Genomic DNA, 20,464 nt, shown 5'->3' with positions numbered 1-20,464 from the left:
AGTGGCCTGTACCAGCTGCTTCAGAGGATGATGTGAGAAACCCCGTAGTGGCCTGTGATGGAATAAGCTGCCTGTAGCCAAAGTGTCTTCCTAGCCCCCCTCAGTCAGAGGTTGACTTAAGCTCTGAAGCAGGAGGGTTTGTCTCCTACCCAAAATTATTGGGTTCTTTGTTTCTTTAAAAAATCTTACTCTCCTTGTTCCATTCTGACACTTCCCAGCTAAGCAGATGAACTTCCTCTCCCTAACTGATACCAACAACCCCAGCAACCAATTTGCCATCTGGGACTCTCTTCTAACACCCCACCCCACCGCCGCCCCATTCCACCACCCCATGTCCCTCTGCACAGGATCTCACTGATTTCTTTATAGAGAAAATGCACAAGGTCAAACATGACCTCGCCCCTCCATCCCTTCCAAAAGTTTCTCCTCTTCTCTCCTCCTCCAACCCCTCCACCTGCTCCCACACGCATCCCCTGATCTCCCTTTCTCGCTCGCATCCCTCATGCACCCTTCTCTTTAACTAACCTCCCCCTCTCTTCCGACCCTACCTTTTCCATACCAGCATGGCTTAGTGCCAGCCAGGGGCTGTCCCTCCAGCTTGTGCCCTTCGAGCACTCTCCAGACACAGGGTCTCAGTGCCTTTCCCTCACTGCTTTGGTTTTACTTCTAAAAATAAAACTGTTTAACCCAAATACAGCGTATCAGCCACATCCTTTCCCTGAGCTGGGTTCTTTGGCACAGGCCTAGCCTCTCCCTGCAGGATTGCACCCCACAGGCCATCTGCCTGACTATCAGACATAAACTGGGCTCTTTCCCCTGCCCCAGGGTGTCCTGCATGTGTCTTCCTGCTCCCAGCCGCTCTCCCTTAGCTGACGGACTTGCTGATTCATCAGGCTTTTATGAGGACCAGGAGATCTTCAAACCATCACTTGATCCCTGGCCTCAGCATCAGTTGAATATTCATAGACTGGCCCTGGGCTCAACTCCCCTTAAAGGACCGGCCACCCTGTGACACGTAGTCTCTCCCATCTTAAAACTTTCTATCCCCAACCCCAATTGCCTCTCTACCTACTGCCCCTTCTGCTTCCATCTCTAAGCTCAGTGAACGCTCTGTCTACAGTCGCTGTCTGGAGTTCCTCTCCTCCAATTCCATCCTAGACCCGCTCCCATCCGGCTCCCGCCCCCTTGCACAACACTGAAACCCTTCTCACCAAAGTCTCTAACAACCTCTTCCTGGCCAGATCCTATGGCTTCGGTGTGATCCTCATCCTCCTCGTGCTAGCCTCATGCTCCTCCTTCTGACACCACCTCCTGTCTCCATTAAATCCTTGGCTTTCACAGCTCCCTCCTCTCCCACTTCTCCTCCTGCCTCTCTAATTGCTTCTTTGGTGTCTGTTCTGTTGGGTTGGTCTCTTCCTGTCTCCCTCTTTCAGAGAACGTCCCCCAAAGCTCAGTGCTTGGCCCCTTGCTCTCTTCTCTCCACACCCTGCCTCTAGTAGCTCTTATCTGCACGCAGGGATTCAGATACCACCTCTACGCCAATGTCTCTCAAACTCCTTCTTCGCTAAAGACTGTTCCCCCTCCATCCCATCCCTCATCTCGGCCTGTCTGACATCTCCTCCTCGTCAATGTCCAGAGGGCAGCTCAACTCAACAGCTGAGTGTTTAATCTCTTCCGCACCCCTTACAGCCCTCCCTACCTTCCTAGTCTCTTCACCCCTTTGAATAACACCGCGAGCCGTCCCAGACGCAGGGGGCTGTGGCTGTTCTCCCTCCCTCCGTATCTCCCATCCCGCACACTGGGCCCACCAGAGCAAGGTACCAGGATCTCTGCCCCTCATGTGGGCTAGGGATTGTGGCCTGGTGTTGGTTTGTGAGGCCTGGACTGGCTGAAGGGAGCCCAGAGCGGAGTGGGAGGCCTGGGGTCTGGCCCTGCTCGAGATGGCTTCATTCAGGAAGGGTCCAGGGGGTATTTCCCCTGCTCTGGCTGGGAGAACCATGGGGAGAACTGTAGGCCCAGATCGGGGGTTGGGGAGAGCAGAAGAAACTATCCTGTAGTTTTGAAATACAACGTTGGCCACCCTAACAACACGTCCATTCTCCAGTCACCAGGCCAGAAATCTGGGCATCGTCTCTGACTCATCCTCTCTCTGGGCCCCCATGTCCTGACCTCATCCCAGTCTCCCTGCTTCTGCTTACATAACACGTCACAGATTCATCCTCTTCTGTCTGTCCTGACGGCCCAGGCTCTCATTCAGGCCCATCATCTCATACCCACTGCTGTGATCTCTTCCTGTCCAGCCTTGACACCAGCCGCTTTGTCCCCTCACCTCCATCCAAAACACTGCTGCTAGGATCAGCCTTCAGGGGCTTGTCTCTGCTACCACATCCACCACTTGGTGTCCCTCCACTGAGACCCCCTTCAGCTCCGCTCCCTCAAAGCTCTTTGTCTTTTGCCTTTAGGTCCCTCAGCAGTTAGTCCCACCCTGTCTGTCAGATCCACCAGCGTCACTGAGCGATCGGTGCTGCCTTCCCCTCCACCGATGGCAGCCTGCAGGGCCAGTTCTAGGGGTGGGTGAGCTGGTCCGTCACCCTTGGCACCAGCTTCCAGGGGGAACCGTACTGCTGCTGGCCTTTTTATTTCTTTTTTCTCCTGGCAGCCTGGGTAGGGTGACCAGATAGTAAGTGTGAAAAATTGGGACAATTTTTTGGGGGGAAGGGGGGTTTAGTTGCACATATAAGACAAAGCCCCTTATATTGGGATGGTCCTTATAATATTGGGATGTCTGGTTACCATCAGCTTGGGTCACCTGCCTGTCTGCTTCTCCCTTAAACACCTCTGTGTTTTCTCCCACTACCACTCCATGCACAGAAAAACGCCCCATCAGTATTTGTAAAGCTGCCCCCTTCTCCTCTCTTAAATCTCTCCTCCAAACCCAGCTGTGCTGTGGCCCTGGAATCTCTCCTGGCTGGCACTGGCACTGGCTGGGCACGTGGCGAGCTGGGCTTTGGTTTGTTTTGATTGTTACCTCCCCCTCCCATCCCCTTTACCCCACTTATGTATTTCATCCCCCTGTTGTACCCTGTCTGCCATGCAGAGGGTGAGCTCCCTGGGGCAGGGACTGTCTCTTTGTTAAATGCAGTTTGTGTGGACTGAAGGGGGACAGTGGGTGTGTCTGGGAGCCATAGAAGAGGATGTTGCATTAATAGTGGTGGGATATAGTGAGGGACTGTGCTGCAGGGATGGATAGAAAAGGACGATGCTGGAGATAACACTCAGGAAGGAGCAGCGGTGTTTGGAAATGGCCTGGGTATGCAGAGGGAGGAATCAAAAATCACCCTGAGATTGTGGGCGCTGAGATTTGGCCAGGAAGATCATTAGGGACCCCAGTGAGAGCCGTCTGACTAGAGTGGGAAGGAGGCACATCAGACTGGAAGGGATCTAAGACAGCTGGAGGCATAAGCATTGTTTGCAGACTGGGTTCACTGAGTTCGGAGATAAAGGGGAGGAGGGAGATGGGGCAGTACCTGGAGGGGTGGGTGGGGAAGAGGGGCAGGTTTCTGAGTAAAGTTAGACATGGGCATAAATATTTTCAGGGTCAGGACCCTAGATTGTAAACTCTTTGGAGTAGGGATTGTGTCACCTTCCAGTCTGGAGTGTGCATGTGTACATGATCTAGCGCTGTGGGGCCCAGCCCTGAGTGTGTGTGTACAGGACCTAGCGCCGTGGGGCCCAGCCCTGAGTATGTGTGTACAGGACCTAGCGCCGTGGGGCCCAGCCCTGAGTATGTGTGTACAGGACCTAGCGCTGTGGGGCCCAGCCCTGAGTGTGTGCGTACAGGACCTAGCGCAGTGGGGCCCAGCTCTGAGTGTGTGCGTACAGGACCTAGCGCCGTGGGGCCCAGCCCTGAGTGTGTGTGAGTGTACAGGACATAGCACACTGGAGACTGGCTCTGAGTGTGTGTGTGTACAGGACCTAGCGCAGTGGGGCCCAGCTCTGAGTGTGTGCGTAGAGGACCTAGCACAGTGAGGCCCAGGTCTGAGTGTGTGTCTGTGTACAGGACCTAGCACAGTGGGGCCCATCTCTGAGCATAGGCGCTGACTCTGTGGGTGCTCCGGGGCTGGAGCACCCACGGGGAAAAATTGGTGGGTGCTCTGCACCCACCGGCAGCTGCCCACCCCCCTGCCCAGCTCACCTCCACCTCTGTTCTGCCTCCGCCTCCTCCCCTTAGTGTGCCGTGTGCCCGCTTTTTCCCCCTAGCTCCCAGCGCTTGTGCAGCGAAACAGCTGTGTCACGCTGCTGGGAGGGAGGGGGGAGGGAGGGGGGATGCGGCGTGCTCAGGGGAGGAGGCGGGGCAGGGATTTGGGGAAGGGGTCCAATAGGGGCAGGGAGGGGGCGGAGTTGGGGCGGGGACTTTGGGGAAGGGGTTCGAATGGTGGGAGGGAAGGGGCGGGGAAGGAGTGGAGTTGGGGCGGGGCCGGGGGCAGGGCGGTGTGAGCACCCACCGGCACTGGGGAAAGTTGGCGCCTACATCTCTGAGTGCGACCTCTAACTGCTACTGGAATACAAATAATGTGCAGTGGGGCAGGAGACTGGCCCGGGGATATGGAGTTATGGCAGGGGATGGGGCTTACAGGTGTGTGTGTCTGTGCAGGCGATGGGGGATGAAGAGGGGCAGGTGGGTGGGGGGTTGCAGGGATCGGTGTGGGAGAGACAGATGATAGTGATGTGGAGCCAGGAAGCCCTGCTCCCTGGTCCATGTTGATCTGTGCAGTATCTGAGGTGTATAACAAGTATATGTAACAGCTGGGGCAGGACTGGCGCTGGTTTTCCACCAGAACACCTGGTTGAAAAGGGACCCTGGCAGCTCTGGTCAGCACCGCCGACCGGGCCATTAAAAGTCTGGTCAGCAGTGCAGTGGGGACCCCGGGCTAAGGCAGGGTCCAGGGTTGGCCACTAGGTCCCTGAGGCCCATATGCGCATGGGCAGCCAGGGAAGCTCCGTGCGCTGCCCACGCTCTTAGTGCTGGCTGCACAGCTCCCATTGGCCGGGAATTGTGACCACTGGGGACAGCACACAAAGCCTCCCTGGCCACCCATGCACCTAAGTGCCTCAGGGACCTGGTGACCACTTCCGAGAGCCATGGTAAGCGCCGCCAGGACCCCGCACCCCTTCCCACACTCCAAATTCCTGCTGAAGTCCAGAGCCTCTCCTGCACCCCAAACCCCTAATCGCTGGACCCAATCAGAGCCATAATCCCCCTTCCGCACCCCAAGCCCCTGCCCCAGCCCAGTGAAAGTGAGTGAGGGTGGAGGACGACGAGTGAGGGAAAGGGGGGGGATGGAGCAAGTTGGGGGCGGGGCCTCGGGGAAGGGGTGGGGTCTCGGGAAAAGGATGTTCGGTTTCGTGCAATTAAAAAGTTGGCAACCCTAGACAGGTTGGTCCCTGCCTCCATAAGAAGCCAGCTCCTGTGCTGTGCTCTGCTTAGCATCTTATGGACAAATCTTGCAAAACATTCGTATCACCAGTGAGGAAGACGTTGCTGTTAACTGGACTATTGTACATTAAGTTTGGAGACTCAACATTAACTCACGATGTCTTTTACTTTCCAGCGGAATACGAGGCAGTGAAAGGTAAGTGTGTTTTTACTAGTTTTGATTATGCTTTAAATTGGAAAAGGAACAGTCAGAACTATGTGAGCAAAGAAATGTTCGCGTAAAAAACTAATGTTACTGGTACAGGTAACGTACACGACAAGGGGGAATCCAGACATTATCCAGAAATAATGGATGGAAAATTTGTGGTATTAAAATATGAATATTAACAGTTTTATTTTTCACAACATCAACCCGTGGAAATACTCTTAAACACAAACAAACAAACAAACAAACTTCACTCCCTGACACCACAGACACCCTGTAACAAGAACAATCATTATTTTATACCAAAAGGGCCCAGCCGTGTGAGTTCTCCACGCACATGCTCCCGCGCCCATTGGTTTGCTTGGAGCAGGATTGGGCCCCCTGAGCCCTGTTGACTTCTACACACAACAGCTGTAGGACCAGGCATATGGGTTGCAGGCGCTCAGCACCTCTTGGGGTCATACCTGCATCATCCACATGATGGAAACACTTATAAAGGAAGAGTTCTTTGAGCTGGAGACCCAGATTTTCTGCTGTGCCAGGATCTGCTCGAGGAGGGGACAGTGAGGGAGCTAGTTATGGCTCCCTGATTCGCAGGCTGCCCCAGGGGCTGCTCTAATTTGCTCCAGCTGGCTGTGGTCCCTGACAAGCCTCCTACACCAGGAAGGGGGCGGGGGTAGCTGGCATAGGAGCAAGCTACCCTGCTTTATCCCATCTGAGCTCTCCCTACGCCAGGGGAATTCTCTGATGTCCAGGGCCTGGTTTCTGCCTGTCTGTGCCATCCCTGCACACAGTGACTGGACCAAGGGAGACAACCTAACCCTTTATCACTATGGGCCCCATTCAGCCACCCTGACCTCACATGGGTGATCCTCACAGGTGCAGTCCCACTGATTTCTGGGGAGAGGGTTTGCAGGATCAGGTGCGATAAAGCAGAAGCCCTAACTACTGATTAGGAGCCTAATCCTGGTGTCCTTACTCAGGCAAAATTCCCACTGAAGCCAATGTAATTTTCAGGGCCGGCTCTAGGCACCAGCAAACCAAGCACGTGCTTGGGGCAGCACTTTTCGAGGGGTGGTATTCCGGCCCCCATTTTTTTTTTTTTTTTTGCTTCGGCAGCATTCCTCTTGGGGCGGCAAAAACCTAGATCTAGCCCTGGTAATTTGGGTTTAGAACTGGGCACTTATGTAATTGAGAATCTCTCCTATTGATTCATTTATGTTCTTTTTTCCCTTTTCTCCCCTCTCATTCCCATGGATCCTCTGGCAGAACTGGGTAAGCTCCCTTTCTGGTTTGTGGAGTTTGTTTTTCACAGTATGTGACTTGTCGAGTCTGTATTTCGATTCTGTAAATTCTCTTGTCTGATTATTATTTCAGGACTCATCAGAGCCCGAAGATACGCAGGTAATTAACGCTGATACTGCTTCAGTCACTCTCAGTCCCATTCCCCTGGGATATCCGGTCCCTGCTCAGTCCTCTTACAGCTCTCACAATAACTAAGGGGTAGGGCAAAATGTCATTGTCGGTGTGAAAGTCTGAGGGTTTGGTTATTCACACCCCCACTAGGGTACCTGCAGTGGTGGGGGGAGCTGGTGCAAACAGACAATTGTTTTACTGCTCTCTGTTGCTATGATATAGCCTCCAGTCAATGAATTGTTTATTTCACTGCTGACCATTTTTGGCAGAAACATCTAGTTGATGAGCTTATCCAGCCCTGTCGGGTGCAATAGCAGAGTGGATGAAGGGCAGGGGGGCAGCTGGTGGCTCTAGAAGGGTCACTGGGGTGAGGAACAAGGAATTTAAACCTCCTCATCCCACACTTAGGGCTTGTCAGCGTGGGGAATTCACGGGGAAGAGCCCAGCGTAGCTAGTGTGGAATATTCTGCACTCACAGTCTTCCAGTGTGGATTAACACAAACGAGACAAGGGCTCTCTTTGCATGGAATAAGGGTGTCCACACACGCAGCCAGTGCTGACTAGCTGTTCTGCACTAGCTACTCAGGGCTTTTCGCCATGTAGACAAGCCCTTAAAGTTACTCCCAAGGGAAAGAGGAGAAGCATCTCCTCAGGTCCCCTCCCGGGGACCACAAGCCCTGACTGCCCTTTGCTGTGGCAACGCTGTGCCTAGATCTGCTGGTTCCTAGGTCAGCACTTTAACCACAAGAGCATCCATTCACTACTCCGATAACGGTCAGGACACTAGACTGGGTGGAGGGGCAGTGACAGGGGAGGGCTCGGGGAGCAGAGCCCCGTAACGCCAGGGGACTGTCACAGAACTTGAGTCTCATGTGCTGCCATAGGACATGGACCTTGCACATATGCACCGTGCTAGTGCCCAGCGCCTGGGTGAGTCAGTGTGAATTAAACCAGCCCAGGAGTGGGGTGGGGGGGCAGTTGGTGCTGGGAAGCCAGGTGAGAGCAGGGGGTTCTGAGGAAGGGAGGAGGAGGACGCGATTGGATGACTCTCAGCAGCAGGGAGTTTGTTCCCTTCTCCCACCAGCTCCCACTACTCCTGGAACAAAGGGAAAAAAAGTTCCCTAACTCCCATAAAAGGGCCAGCCCTCTTGCACATATCCCCACCCCCAGAGTCTGGAGGGTGGGGACAAAGAGTGGAGCCAGTGAAGGGGATGGCAGTGGGTGTGAGGGGGCATGTAGCCCGAGCTATAGATTACATATTGATTACTTAAGAATTTTTAGTTATCACTTTGAAAGTTAACAGGCTTTTGTCCCAAGATCAGGCCCAGTATCATTTAAATTATGATATAATTGGGAACCCCGATGTGCACAGCTGCAACACTCACACTATAGGAACTCTTTTATATTTACAAATCGTTTATGAATACATTTAGCAAAGTCACAAACATCCCAACTCAGGAAGGTGGGTAGAGATACTACAGAATGTCCATCTGCACATTCACATACTTGCATCGTTTTTTGCAGTGTTAGCCATTGTTTTTTATGTGGTGGGCCAGAGTGAGGAGGAGGAGGAGTTAGGTGGCAGCGATCAGAACAGGATGGAAGGGCAAGGCTAGAGTCAGGAAGGCCAGATGCTCCTTCTGGGTTATTTCAGACCCCTGCCAGCCCTGATCCCCTCCCCTCTCATTGCCCCCAGCCCAGCACAGTCTATGGCTATTGGGCATGGCTATGCTGTGGTTATTTCACACCTCTGGCCCCTGAGCCTGTTGGGATCCTGAGACCAGCTCCTCCGTGCCTCACTCTAGGGAATCTCCAGCCCCTGGGAAGCCTCCAGTCACACACACACACACACACACACCCGGAAACCCCGTCCTTGGCAGAGTCCCAGGCCCTGAGTCACTCGCTGGCTGCTCCCGGCTGGCCAGGCCCAGGGTCTCCAGCAGGGCCCTTGGTGCTGGCACCGCGCTGGCTGCCAGAGCTCCCAGCCCCTGGCCCAGCCCGGCCTGTTGTCCCAGCGCTGACCCCTCCCCGGCAGGTGGGGACCCTGCTGCTCTTGATGGCCGAGCCCCCCCCCGCCACCGCTGCCTCTGGTGCTGCGCTCGCAGGCTCAGCCCGTGCCAGGGCCAATGCGGCGCTGCTGGGGCTGCTCCTCCCTCGGCACCTGGGTTCTCTGTGTCGGGGGCAAGTGGCCGGGCGAGTGGGCAGGGACCTGCTCAGAGACACACGCCCTGTGCTGCACCCAGAGGGCAGAGACCAGCCAGGGTCGGGCAGCAAGGTGCCACCAAGCTGGGATTAACCCTTTCCTTCCCTCCACCCCAGCAGCCCCGGCCAGTCAGTGCCACTCGACTGCCCGCGCTCTGACCCCAGGGACCCGGGTCTGGCAGCTCGGGGGAGTCGCTCGGTGAATGTGTGGGGCAGAGTAACCAGGGCTCCCTGTGCCCCAGGGTCCCCGTGTGCGATGGGGAAGGCCCCGCACTGTCATGCAGCCCTTCGGGGCTGGGCAGTGAGTGTTATTATTGTTATAGCGCCCACGAGTGAGCCAGGCACTGCAGAGACAGAACAAGGGGCTGCCAGCCCCACAGGGCTCCTGGTCTGAGTGCAGACAAGGCCCAGCAAGGGCAGCAGCAAACATTGGGGGAGGAGGCACGAGGGTCCCATTGTGGGGACAGCCACTCCCTAAGCCCATCCTGTGCCTGTCTTCTGGGTGTGGTAGACAGTATTGTAGTGACCCTGATGGCTCCATGCTGGGCCCTGGGTCACCGCCCAGGGAACAGGACAGGGCAGAGGCAGCCTGAGGACGGGGGGAGCTGGAGGCTGTGGGGGAGAGGGAGCAGCCTGGGAACTGGGACAGGGACGCTGGAAGCCAGGTGGGTGGCCCAAAACCCTGTGCTGTGTTCGCTCCAGGTTCCCACTTTGTTATGCAGGCTCTGTTGGGGTCAGATGCTGCGGTGAGGGGCCCACCCAGACAGACTGAAGAGAGCGAGGCTCTGTCTTCATGGGAAAGGGGCAGCAGTTCTGTTAAATGGGTTCCAGTTTTGTAGACTCATCATAGGGTGGCGCCCTCACGTACCACCGTCAGTCATTTCAGGGTGTCTTGGCAAGAATCTTGCCTCAGTTTACCCTGTTCAGCACTCCTTAAATTACGCCTCACAGTCCAAAAGATCCGAGAGAAAAGTCCCCTGCTGGGGTCCACTCTGAGTCCAAGTAAACCCCAAAATAAAATCTTTTCCTTCGCTCTGCTCCAGCCTCCAGCTCTCACTCAAGCTCCTCCCTATCCTCAAGTCAGGAGTCAGTCCTCCTTCCCAGAGCTGGGCTTCGATTAGTTTCCATCCTGGAATCAGATGACTCCAGCCCTCCTTCCCGGAGCTGGGGTCATTTCAGGCTGTGCCTTTATTCTCTACATCCACTTTCTCCAGTCGGGGGCAGCTCTCCAGGGCTCTGTCCTGCTACAGCTGCTGCTGTCCTTGTCATCTCTGGCAGCGCCTCCCCCTTGGGGGAGCTCCTCTGTCTAGGGCAGTGGTCCCCAAACATTTTTGGTCATGCCCTCCGTTACTTGGTTTGTGCCCCCACCCCGGGAGCTGTGGTCGGGAGTTGAGCCAGGAAGGGGGCTGCAACTGGGGCCGGGGGCCGTGGCTGGGAGTTGACCCGCAGTTGGGGCCAGGGGCTTCAGCCAGGGGCGGAACCACAGTTGGGGCTGGAGCTGCAGCTGGGGTCACAGGCCGGAGCAGGGCCAGGAGTCGATGGCTGAGGCCGGGGCTGGAGCTGCAGCTGGGCCTTAGGGTGGAGCTGGGGGCAGAGCAGGGCTGGGTGGCGTTCCCTTCACGCCACACATGGAGGCTGGTCCTGGGCCTGCCATGCCCCCGAAATGTTCCTCCACACCCTCTAGGGGGGCATGACCCACAGTTTGGGGATCACTGCTCTAGGAGTCCCCCTTCCAGGCTCCTTGCTCTGGTGAGCTCTCCTGGGAGCTCCTCTCCTCAGCAGCTTCCTGTCCTTAGGATCCCTTCAGCCGAGCCCTGGTAACCCTTTATCAGGCTCATTAGCTCTTTAGCTGCCAACTGGCCACCTGGGATTTAATTACTTCCAGGTTGGTCTGGGTTCCCTCTCAGCCAGATACACACCAGATGTGTTCATCACAAAATCCTTCAATGTTCTGCCAACTATGGCTGAGGTCTGCATAAATATGGTATTTTACACCCAGCGCTACCTAATGGTTGAACAGCATAATACAGTTTAGCGTTCCATTACATCTCCCCCTTTAAGTTCTACATTCCGACCATTTATAATATTTACATTATCTCACTGTCTTTGAAGTTCAGTGCAGATCAGTCTGTTAGGTGTCTCTGAATGGTACTGGTCTTCTAATTACACGATCCAAACAGGTAACAACTTGATCATCTGTCTGTCCATTAGTTCCAATGACTGACTATGTTTGGTCTGGAATCCTTGAGTCATCTTCTTGTTCTGCATCCACCATCTGCAGAGTTTGCTGAGTTGATTGTTCTTTCTGAGGAACAAACTGTAGATGTTGACAGTTTCTGATGAACTCTCCTCTCTTGGTCTCGATCACATACAACCTGGGTGTTGAATTCTTTTTCTTTATAACAGCTGGAGTATTCCATTCTTTTTCTCCATCCAGTTTGACACACACATGGTCACCAGGTGCTAGGCCTGGTATTTTTCTAAGTGATGTCTGTTGTAAAAGTGATTGTAAGCTCATTTTGCCTTTTTATTGGATTTGATTACTCTATATGTGTCTGGCTACTTTGGAGATAGATTCTTTTCCAAAGTTGGGAGGGTAGTTCTGAGTCGTCTTCCCATCAGGAGTTGTGCTGCACTATATCCAGTAGCTGCGATTGGTGTTGATCTATAACTCAGTAGAGCAAAGAATGCATCTTCCTGCTGAAGGATATTCTTCACTGTCTGTACAGCTCTCAGCATCTCCATTCGCTTGTGAGTAATATGGGCTTCTCGTAATATGAGGAAGATCATATTTTGTTTGGATAAATTAAATTCTACGTCAGTGAATTATGGTCCATGCTCTGTCACAAGTTCTTCTGGAACCCTGAAATGTCCAAAAGTGCACTTCAGTTGCTCTATAACACTCTGGTATGTTATGTCTTTCTACATACCTGGAAAAATAGTCCACGACTACCAGGTAATGATGTCCCCTGAAGTCACATAAATCTGCAGCTAGTCTCTTCCAAGGTCTCTTTCATTCAGACTAGCTCCTTGTTAGTGTCACTAATTACTACTGGCCATATATTTTTTTCCCCGCAGCCTTCAGTAAAAGAGCTATGGGAGCCCAAGGGGGAATTATTCTACCAAGGGCAAATTTAACAGCAGCTCTGGAGTGTTTCATAGCTGATGTCCTGAGCCTGCCCTGCCCGTACCTGTACGTTTCTGGAGATGTTGACAGTCACTCACTGCAAGTCACTGGGATTTGGGCTCCTAAGGTTCTGGGACACGTTTGAAATAGAGCTGGGTGTAATTTTGGGGGTAAATAGTTTATTTGCTGAAAAATTATATTTCGGGTCGACTGAAACTATTCGCGAATCCATGTTGAATTTGCTGACGAGTTTCAATGAACAGGAAAAGGTGCCACCGCTTCCCTTCCAGCCTTTAGCCCCATGGCTGGGCCCTCAGCGGGGAGCCCCTGGTTCCATCCCCCCGTGGGATGTGGGGCAGGGATTGGAATGTGGGAATCCAGGAAGGGCTGGAACTGCTGGGCTCCGGGTGTCTGATGTGGGGCTCCCACAATCTCTCCTGCTGAAGACGTCCCCCTGTGTCTAAACACTGCCCTGGGCATTGGGCCAGAGCGTGGGAGTGACACTGACTCTGCAGCCCAGTGAGTTGGGCCTCACCTGGGAGCCCAGAGTCCAGCTCCCCTGGTCCAGTGACCCTGTAAATACTGATCCATAACCCCAGTGATGGGAGGGATTCTGGCCCCTGGCACAGCAGTGTCTCAGCCATGTTGGTGCCCCAGTGCAAATCCCTAGTCAAGATGCGCCGCCCTTCTCACCCCCTCAGCCCCGCCTGTTACCCATCCCTCTCCCCACCCTCTCTGACCCCTGGCACCTGCCCCTTCCGTCGTCCCCGTGTGCCCACCCCTCCTCTAGCCCCACTCTGACCTTCTGGCTCCTGCCCCTCCTCGATCCCCTTTCCTAACGCTTCCCTCTACTTACCTGCCCTGCCTCTCTGCTCGCCCCTCTCTGCCCCTGGTGCTTGTCCCTCCCCTCCTCTGCCCTCCCTGTGTCTGCCCTTCTGCCCAACCCCCTCAATCCCCCTGGCATCTGACCCTCCCCTTCACCCTTCCTCCCTGGTGCCTATCCCCTCACCACCCTCTGTCCCACTGACTCCACTCTCCTCACATCCCTCTGCCCCCATCACCCATGACTTGCTCCACCCCCTGCTTTTCTCATGACGACGCGTCCTTTCACCCCCCCCCCCCGGCACACACTCCTCCCCACCCCCTTCCCTCCTTTTGTCTGTCCCCTGGAGCCTGCCCCTCCGCCATCCCATTGCTGCCTGCCCATCTGCTCTCCCTCCTGTGTCCCCCAGCTTTCATCCCTCCCCTCACCCCTCTAGCCCCTGACACCCACCCGTTCCCTTGCCCTCCCACCCCTGATGACCACACCTTCCCTCACCACCGCCCCACCTTCGCCCCAGTGCCTTCCCCATCCCACGCCCGACTACTGTCGCACAGCCATTTGTCTCTCCCCCACTCTGCCCCCAGTTCCTGCCCCTTCTTTCTCCCACCTGGCCCCCACCTCTCCTCTCAGCACAAGCCCCTTCCCTCACCCCCACCCCCTGGCGCCTGCCCCTTCCCTTGCACCCCTCCTGTCACCGAGTCCCCGGGCGATGCTCTGGAACTGCTCCCCACGAAGTCAGTCAGGACTCTGGTGAGGTCTCTTCTCTGGGAGCAGCCTGTCCCCAGGGCAAACAGCTCACACGGCTTCCACCTTCCTGGGTCTGACCTCGGAGCATTCAGCATCCTCTGCCCCTCCCTGCGCTTCCCACAGCGAGTCCGCCCAGGCGGGGTCCTGGGGAAGCCAGAGCGTCCTGCCCCCCAACTCCGCAGTCAGACGTGACTCTCAGCCAGCCAGTAAAACAGAAAGTTTGTTAGACGACAGGAACATGGTCTAACACAGAGCTTGTAGGTGCAGAGAACAGGACCCCTCAGCCGGGTCCATTTTGGGGGGCAGTGAGCCAGACAACCCTGTCTGCACTTCACTCCTCGTCCCCAGCCAGCCCCAAACTGACTCCCCCTCCAGCCCCTCCTCCTCTGGACTTTGTCCCTTTCCCGGGCCAGGAGGTCACCTGATTCCTTTGTTCTCCAACCCTTTAGCTCTCACCTGGCAGGGGGGAAGGGCCAGGCCATCAGGTGCCAGGAGACAGGGTGTCGGCCATTCTCTGTGTCCAGATCCCTGCACACACCTGCCCTCTAGGGCTCTGCAACAATCATACACCCTTATCCCACCACCTAGATACTTAAGAACTGCCTAGGGGAAACTGAGGAGCCCCCACAATATTCAGAGGAAACATTAAGAACAGTCCCACTTCGTCACACCTCCTCCCTGCCACCTTCTCCTTACTTCTTCCCCCTCCCTGCCCCTCGCCCTCTGCCTCCCTGAAACCTGCGCCCCTCACCCCTCCTCTAGTCCCCTGGTGCCAGCCCCTCTGTTCACTCCTCCTCTGCCCCCCTGAGGCCCATCTCTACCATTGCCCCCATCTGCCTCCATGGTGCCTGCCCCTTCCTTTGCCCCCTCTGCCTGGCTGGTGCAAACCCCTTCCCTTGCCCGCTTTTGGGCCCCCTGGTATCTGCCCCTCCCCTCCCCCTCTCCTAACCTCTGGGTACCACCCCTTCCCTTCCCCTCCCTCTGCTCCCCTGGTGCCCACATCTACACACACCTCTGCCCCCAAGGCCCCACCCTTCTCCACAACCCACTTTCTGCCCCCCTGGTGCCCGCCCCTCTCCTCTCCCCCCTCTTTGCATCTACCCCTCTGCTCATCCCCCCCCATCTCTCCTGGTGACTACCCCTTCCCTTGTCCCACCTCTGTCTTCCTGTCACCCACCCCTCATGCCCCTCTCCCCCGATAACTGCCCTTTCCCTCATACCACTATTGCCCCCTGAGGTCTGCCCTACCCCTTCCCCCCCCCCCCATGTTTCTCTGAAACCTGTCCTACCCCTCACCCCTCTTTGTCCCCTTGTCACCTGCACCTTCTCCCACCCCCTCCTTTTCCCCTAGTGCCAGCCCCTCCTTCTACTCCCCCTCTGCCTCCCTAGCGCTTGCCCCTCTGTTCACCCCTTGTGTCCCCTGATGCAAGCCCCTTCCCTTCCCCCCCACATCCCCCAGTGCTGCCTGCCCCTTCTCTAGCCCAGACTTTGAACCCCTGGTGCCCACCCCTCCCCTCATCTCTCTCTTTCCCTTGACAACAGTCCTGCCTCTCACGCATACTCTACGTCCTGATGCATGTCCCTCCCCTTCCCCATTAGTCCCCCCCCCCCCCAATACCTGCCCCTCCTATCACCCCACTCTGCTCCCTGGCACATACTCCTCTCCTCACCACCACCACCCACAGCCCCATAGTACCTGCCCCTCCTCTTGCCCTCCTCCGCCTACTGGTGACACTTTCCCTGCCCTAGCCAGACCCTCTGCCCCCAGGCTCCTGCATCACTCTGTCTCCCTGGTGCCTGCCCATTCCCTCCCCCACATGGTCCTGGCACCTGCTCCACCCCTCATCCCCCCCACCCCCTGGCACCAGTCCCTTCCCTGATTCCCCCCTGCCTTATTAGAGCCCCCCATTCCCTCACATCCCTCTGTCCCCTGGTGCCCACCCCTTCCCTTGCTTCCCTGTGCCCCCTGGGGTCCATCCCCTTCTTCTGCCCTGGTGCACACCCCTCCCCACTGCCCCTGGGAACCTGCCCTTCCCTTCACCCCCCTCTGTCCTCATGGTGCCTGCTCCTCTTTCCCCCCTTCATTGCCCTTGTGCCTGCCCCTCCCCTCTGCCCTTCCCCCTCTACTCCTGTGACTTGCCCCTCCCCTTTCCTCTCCCAGCATCAGAACCTGCCCATCCCTCCCCCCACCCCCACTGACACTTTCCCACCCTCTCCCCCGCTCCTCCCGCCCTTTCTCCCACTCACTGTCCCTGACTCCCCTCAGACAACAACACCCCCCCACATGTGCACACACACAGCTTAATTTCCCTTTGATCCCAGTGACCAGCCCCTGCCCCCAGCCCTGACTCTGTGATTCTCTCCCCAGTGGACGTGACTCTGGATCCAGACACGGCAAATCCCTGGCTCGTCCTGTCTGAGGATCGGAAACGTGTGAGCGACGGACACACACGCCAGGATCTACCCAATAATCCTGAGAGATTTGATCCGTGTGTCTGTGTCCTGGGCGCTGAGGGGTTCGCAGGCGGGAGGCGTTACTGGGAGGTGGAGGTGGGAGACAAGCCTGAGTGGGCTCTGGGAGTTTGTAGGGAATCTGTGAACAGGGAGGGGTGGGTCACACACACACCTGACGATGGATACTGGGCCATGTGGCTGTGGTATGGGGAATACAAGGCCAGCACCGATCCCCCGACCCCGCTCCCCGTGAGGGTCAGGCCCAGCCGGGTGGGGATTTTCCTGGACTATGAGGCGGGCGAGGTCTCATTTTACAATGTGACTGACAGGTCCCATCTCGTCACTTTCACTGGCACCTTCTCCGGGACGCTCCGCCCTTATTTCTGTCCTGGTCCCAACTCCGGGGGTGAAAATGTGGCTCCCCTGATAATCTGCCCGGTGCCAGCTCAAGCTGGAGGGAATCTCGGTCCCTGACAGTGACACCCACGGCACAGACTATCCCCTCCCAGCACTGCTGCTCTTCCTGCCCCCAGTTGTGCAAGCCAGATACTGCCGGCAACTGGAGTTTTTGTGCTGACCGGACGCTGCCAGTTTCCCTTTTCAACTCGAGGTTCCAGTCGAAAACCAGACACTTGGCAACCCCCAGCCCTCACCTTCCCCCGTCCCCTGCCCCAGGGGTAGCAGATGGTGGTGGATGGGGAAAGGTGAGGGCTAGGGGTTGCCAAGTGTCCAGCATCCCATATATAGTCATTCACTTCTGTCAGAATTTTCTACCCCTGTGAACTCTCAAGGTAAAATATGAAAGAAAAAAGATTATTCTAATTTAGAAAATATTATTGTAACAAGGTGTAAATACAAGAATATTTTAATTTACATTTCAACAGTACTTCAAAATCAAGCATCTAAACATGTTTTTAGCAATGGAATTATTTACATGTTTTTTATTCTTCCCTCAAATCTATATTGAAGTTTAACTTCTCTGAATAACGTCATTTGTATTTCAACTGTGGAATTTCAAGAAATCCAAAATATTTATCTTGACAAAATAAACTATTAAATTGTCAGACGGCGTTGTTCAATTACAAAATACGTGTGTCATAAACATCACAACTACACACATGTGCAGCTGCTCTCTCTCTCCCCCCCCCCCCCCTTTATTGTCTTGACTGGTTCTCTCTGGAAGGCAGGGCAAATACACCCACCTCCTGCACTACACCTTTGAAAATTAATAGCTTAAAAATGATAGAATGAATTAAGCAATATATTTCAGTTAACTTACACAAGGTTATGTAATATTCTTTGAACTTCTGTCAGCATTAATTCATGTGATTTTTAGCTTTCTAGCTACATATAATCGGTAATCAAGATATGACCCTTCCTTTCTTTCTCTCACATCAATAAACAAAACATGCTATCTACCTACAGATAGAAATCTCTTCTACAATCTCCATTTTTTAGTTTATTTTTCTTTAGAAATATTATTTGCAGGCAATGTACTGCCAGTGTCCACTGTTGATTTCAATGTACTGCTGGGCTCTTCATGTCCTTGGTTATAAGGACACAACAAATGTAGTTTGATAAAGAAATAGAGAAGGGGTTGTATTCCTTTACTGAATCATCACAAATTAACTTAATTGTAGTAAAAACCCTGGCATTTAATGACACATAACATAAAATTTGGTGAAGCTTTATTTGGAAACCTTTCTTCTCGGCCATGAATCAGATGAAAGGGTGATATTTTTGTTGTCATGTGAGGTTTAGAGTACAAAGAAAAGAAAGTTGCTCCAGGAAATTCATCACAATTCTTCTGGGTTCTGTCCACCACCTTCTGGAATGCTCTGTAAAAATAGGTTTCAGAGTAGCAGCCATGTTAGTCTGTATTTGCAAAAGGAAAAGGAGTACTTGTGGCACCTTAGAGACTAACCAATTTAGAATCATAGAATATCAGGGTTGGAAGGGACCTCAGGAGGTCATCTAGTCCAACCCCCTGCTCAAAGCAGGGCCAATCCCCAATTTTTGCCCCAGATCCCTAAATGGCCCCCTCAAGGATTGAACTCACAACCCTGGGTTTAGCAGGCCAATGCTCAAACCACTGAGCTAAATTTATTTGAGCATAAGCTTTCGTGAGCTAATAAATTGGTTAGTCTCTAAGGTGCCACAAGTCCTCCTTTTCTTTCTGTAAAAATAGTGACCGATTGGTCTAATTCCTTGAAATTAGCAATTGAACCTAATATCTTGAAGAGCTATCTGAGCAGAGTGTGATGGGAGGCACTATGGTGCATCACAACATGGCAGCAGTTACAAGGAGCCTCCTTCCTGCTCCCTGATTCAGACTTTTATACTGCTGCTTTCTTCTCAGCGCTGAGCTAGTGACCTCATCGGGCTCCCTACAGGTGCAAGTGATCCCCTCTACCCTTCGAAACCCGAACTACTCAGTCCCTTCTCCTCTAACTGCACCCGGTGCTCTGGGTGTTCTCCGTGACCAGTGTGCTGGCTTCCAAAGGGCTCGGTTTGTAGCTGCTAACAGCCCCCTGTCACACGGTCATGATTGTGTAATTGACCATATAGTGAATATAACACCAAATGTAAACTGTTACCTGATTATTCAATTCAGAACCTAGATCTGCCAGTATCTGCTCTAGGCAGCTGTGTTGATATATAATTTTACATGTCTTCTTCTCCACCTCATGTGCTGTCGTAGTTCTAAGTGGAAATTCTTCTACCTATTTTGAAAAATCATCTGTAGCTGTCAGTATATACTGGTATCACTTCTGGGGTACTAGATATCACCCGATTAAATCTGCTCTCAGCAATTCCCAGGTTTTGACAACCTATGTGCAAGAACACATGCTAGAGTTCTCATTTGGATCTTTCCTATGACATTTTTAATATAATCCCATCTATAGTAAGCAAAGTAAACATTATAATGTGGTTTCTATAATAGTTGATATCTCCACACAGTCAGAATCTAACTTTTGGTGTTTTTCAGAAGTAAATAAATACAGGCCAAACTTCTGCAACTGAAAACTTGCATAAATACGCTCCCTGTGCCAGCACAAGGGGCAATAGAAGTCATTGCTGCGCTAGGTCATCCATTAGTTCACGTGGGCACTTGTTATAGCTGATTAGAGGCTTTATTGTGCAGCAATAATAAATACAGATAATGATAAACAATTACATTAGCTAATGTTTAAAAACACTTCAGATGTATTTAACATGGGGAAAGATGCAACGTGTTTGATTTAACGGGGAGCCATCTACTCAGGTCCACTTCATTGCAGGGGTTTTAAAGTCAAGTCCAATCCAAGCAGGATATTTGCCTTGCTGGATCTGCTTCATGAAGATACAGTTTATGAATAAGAGTCTGTCAGGAACTGGGCAATGAAGAGGCAATGAGATACAGCCACAATGTTAAGCATTTTGCAATAAGATGTATAAAATATTTTGTCTTTGTTTCATATACATTTTATACCAAGGAAGAATAAGTGCTTATGAGGAAAAGCTGTCAATCTGTGGGGGGGAAATGGAACAGCGAGCCATTTGAGTACTGTCCGCAAATGATGTTAAGCTGGTGCTTAAAGAAAATGATTTCTAACATGCAAAAACAAAAATGAGATCCTGTATGAACTCCTGCAGAGCATATGACAGAGGCATCAGGGTGACCAGAACCTTAAGTAACTACATGGATTCTCTGCTGTCTTTCCAATGGAACCAGAGGGACCCAAACCAAGCAGGGGAGACACAAACTGCCTGGAACAAGATAATTGAAAGGGCCTCAAATGCCACAGCTCTGGACACTTTCTTGCCCCTGAAGAAGTCAAACCTATTTTAATCTACAGCCTGTGCACTAAGGATTTTCTGATTTACCTAGCAGGGCAGAAAGAGAACCCAGGTCTCCTGATTCTTAGTCCAGTGCCATAATCACTAGACCCTTCTGACTCCCATGGAACATGGTTTTTTTACAATCTCCACCATGTCTTTGATGTCTCTGCTTCTCTCACCAGATCCCTCCATGCCCCTGGGGCCATCACCCTTCCCACACCACTGTCTCCT

At 53.4% G+C, this 20,464-nt stretch overlaps 2 protein-coding genes across 12 annotated transcripts in view; both read left to right on the top strand.

Annotated features, from left to right (window-relative positions):
• Window positions 1–17,490, top strand: part of LOC102936320 (butyrophilin subfamily 1 member A1) — a 43,149-nt gene extending 25,659 nt beyond the window's left edge. For 7 of the 11 annotated variants that reach the window (XM_037914897.2, XM_037914896.2, XM_037914900.2 and 4 more), the window contains 4 exons: window positions 5,613–5,633; window positions 6,912–6,917; window positions 7,020–7,046; window positions 16,326–17,490. In XM_037914897.2, coding sequence (XP_037770825.1) covers window positions 5,613–5,633; window positions 6,912–6,917; window positions 7,020–7,046; window positions 16,326–16,885 — 614 coding nt within the window. In that variant the 3' untranslated portion in view covers window positions 16,886–17,490. The remainder of the gene's footprint in view (window positions 1–5,612; window positions 5,634–6,911; window positions 6,918–7,019; window positions 7,047–16,325) is intronic. The other 4 variants (XM_043528184.1, XM_043528181.1, XM_043528185.1 and 1 more) reach the window with 2 other exon arrangements.
• LOC102936186 (butyrophilin-like protein 2) overlaps window positions 1–20,464 on the top strand; it is a 1,677,894-nt gene that overhangs the window by 1,482,853 nt on the left and 174,577 nt on the right.

Source organism: Chelonia mydas, chromosome 14 (assembly GCF_015237465.2).
Source record: "Chelonia mydas isolate rCheMyd1 chromosome 14, rCheMyd1.pri.v2, whole genome shotgun sequence".
Classification (NCBI taxonomy): Eukaryota; Metazoa; Chordata; order Testudines; family Cheloniidae; genus Chelonia; species Chelonia mydas.
This window is presented reverse-complemented; position numbering and strand designations above follow the sequence as displayed.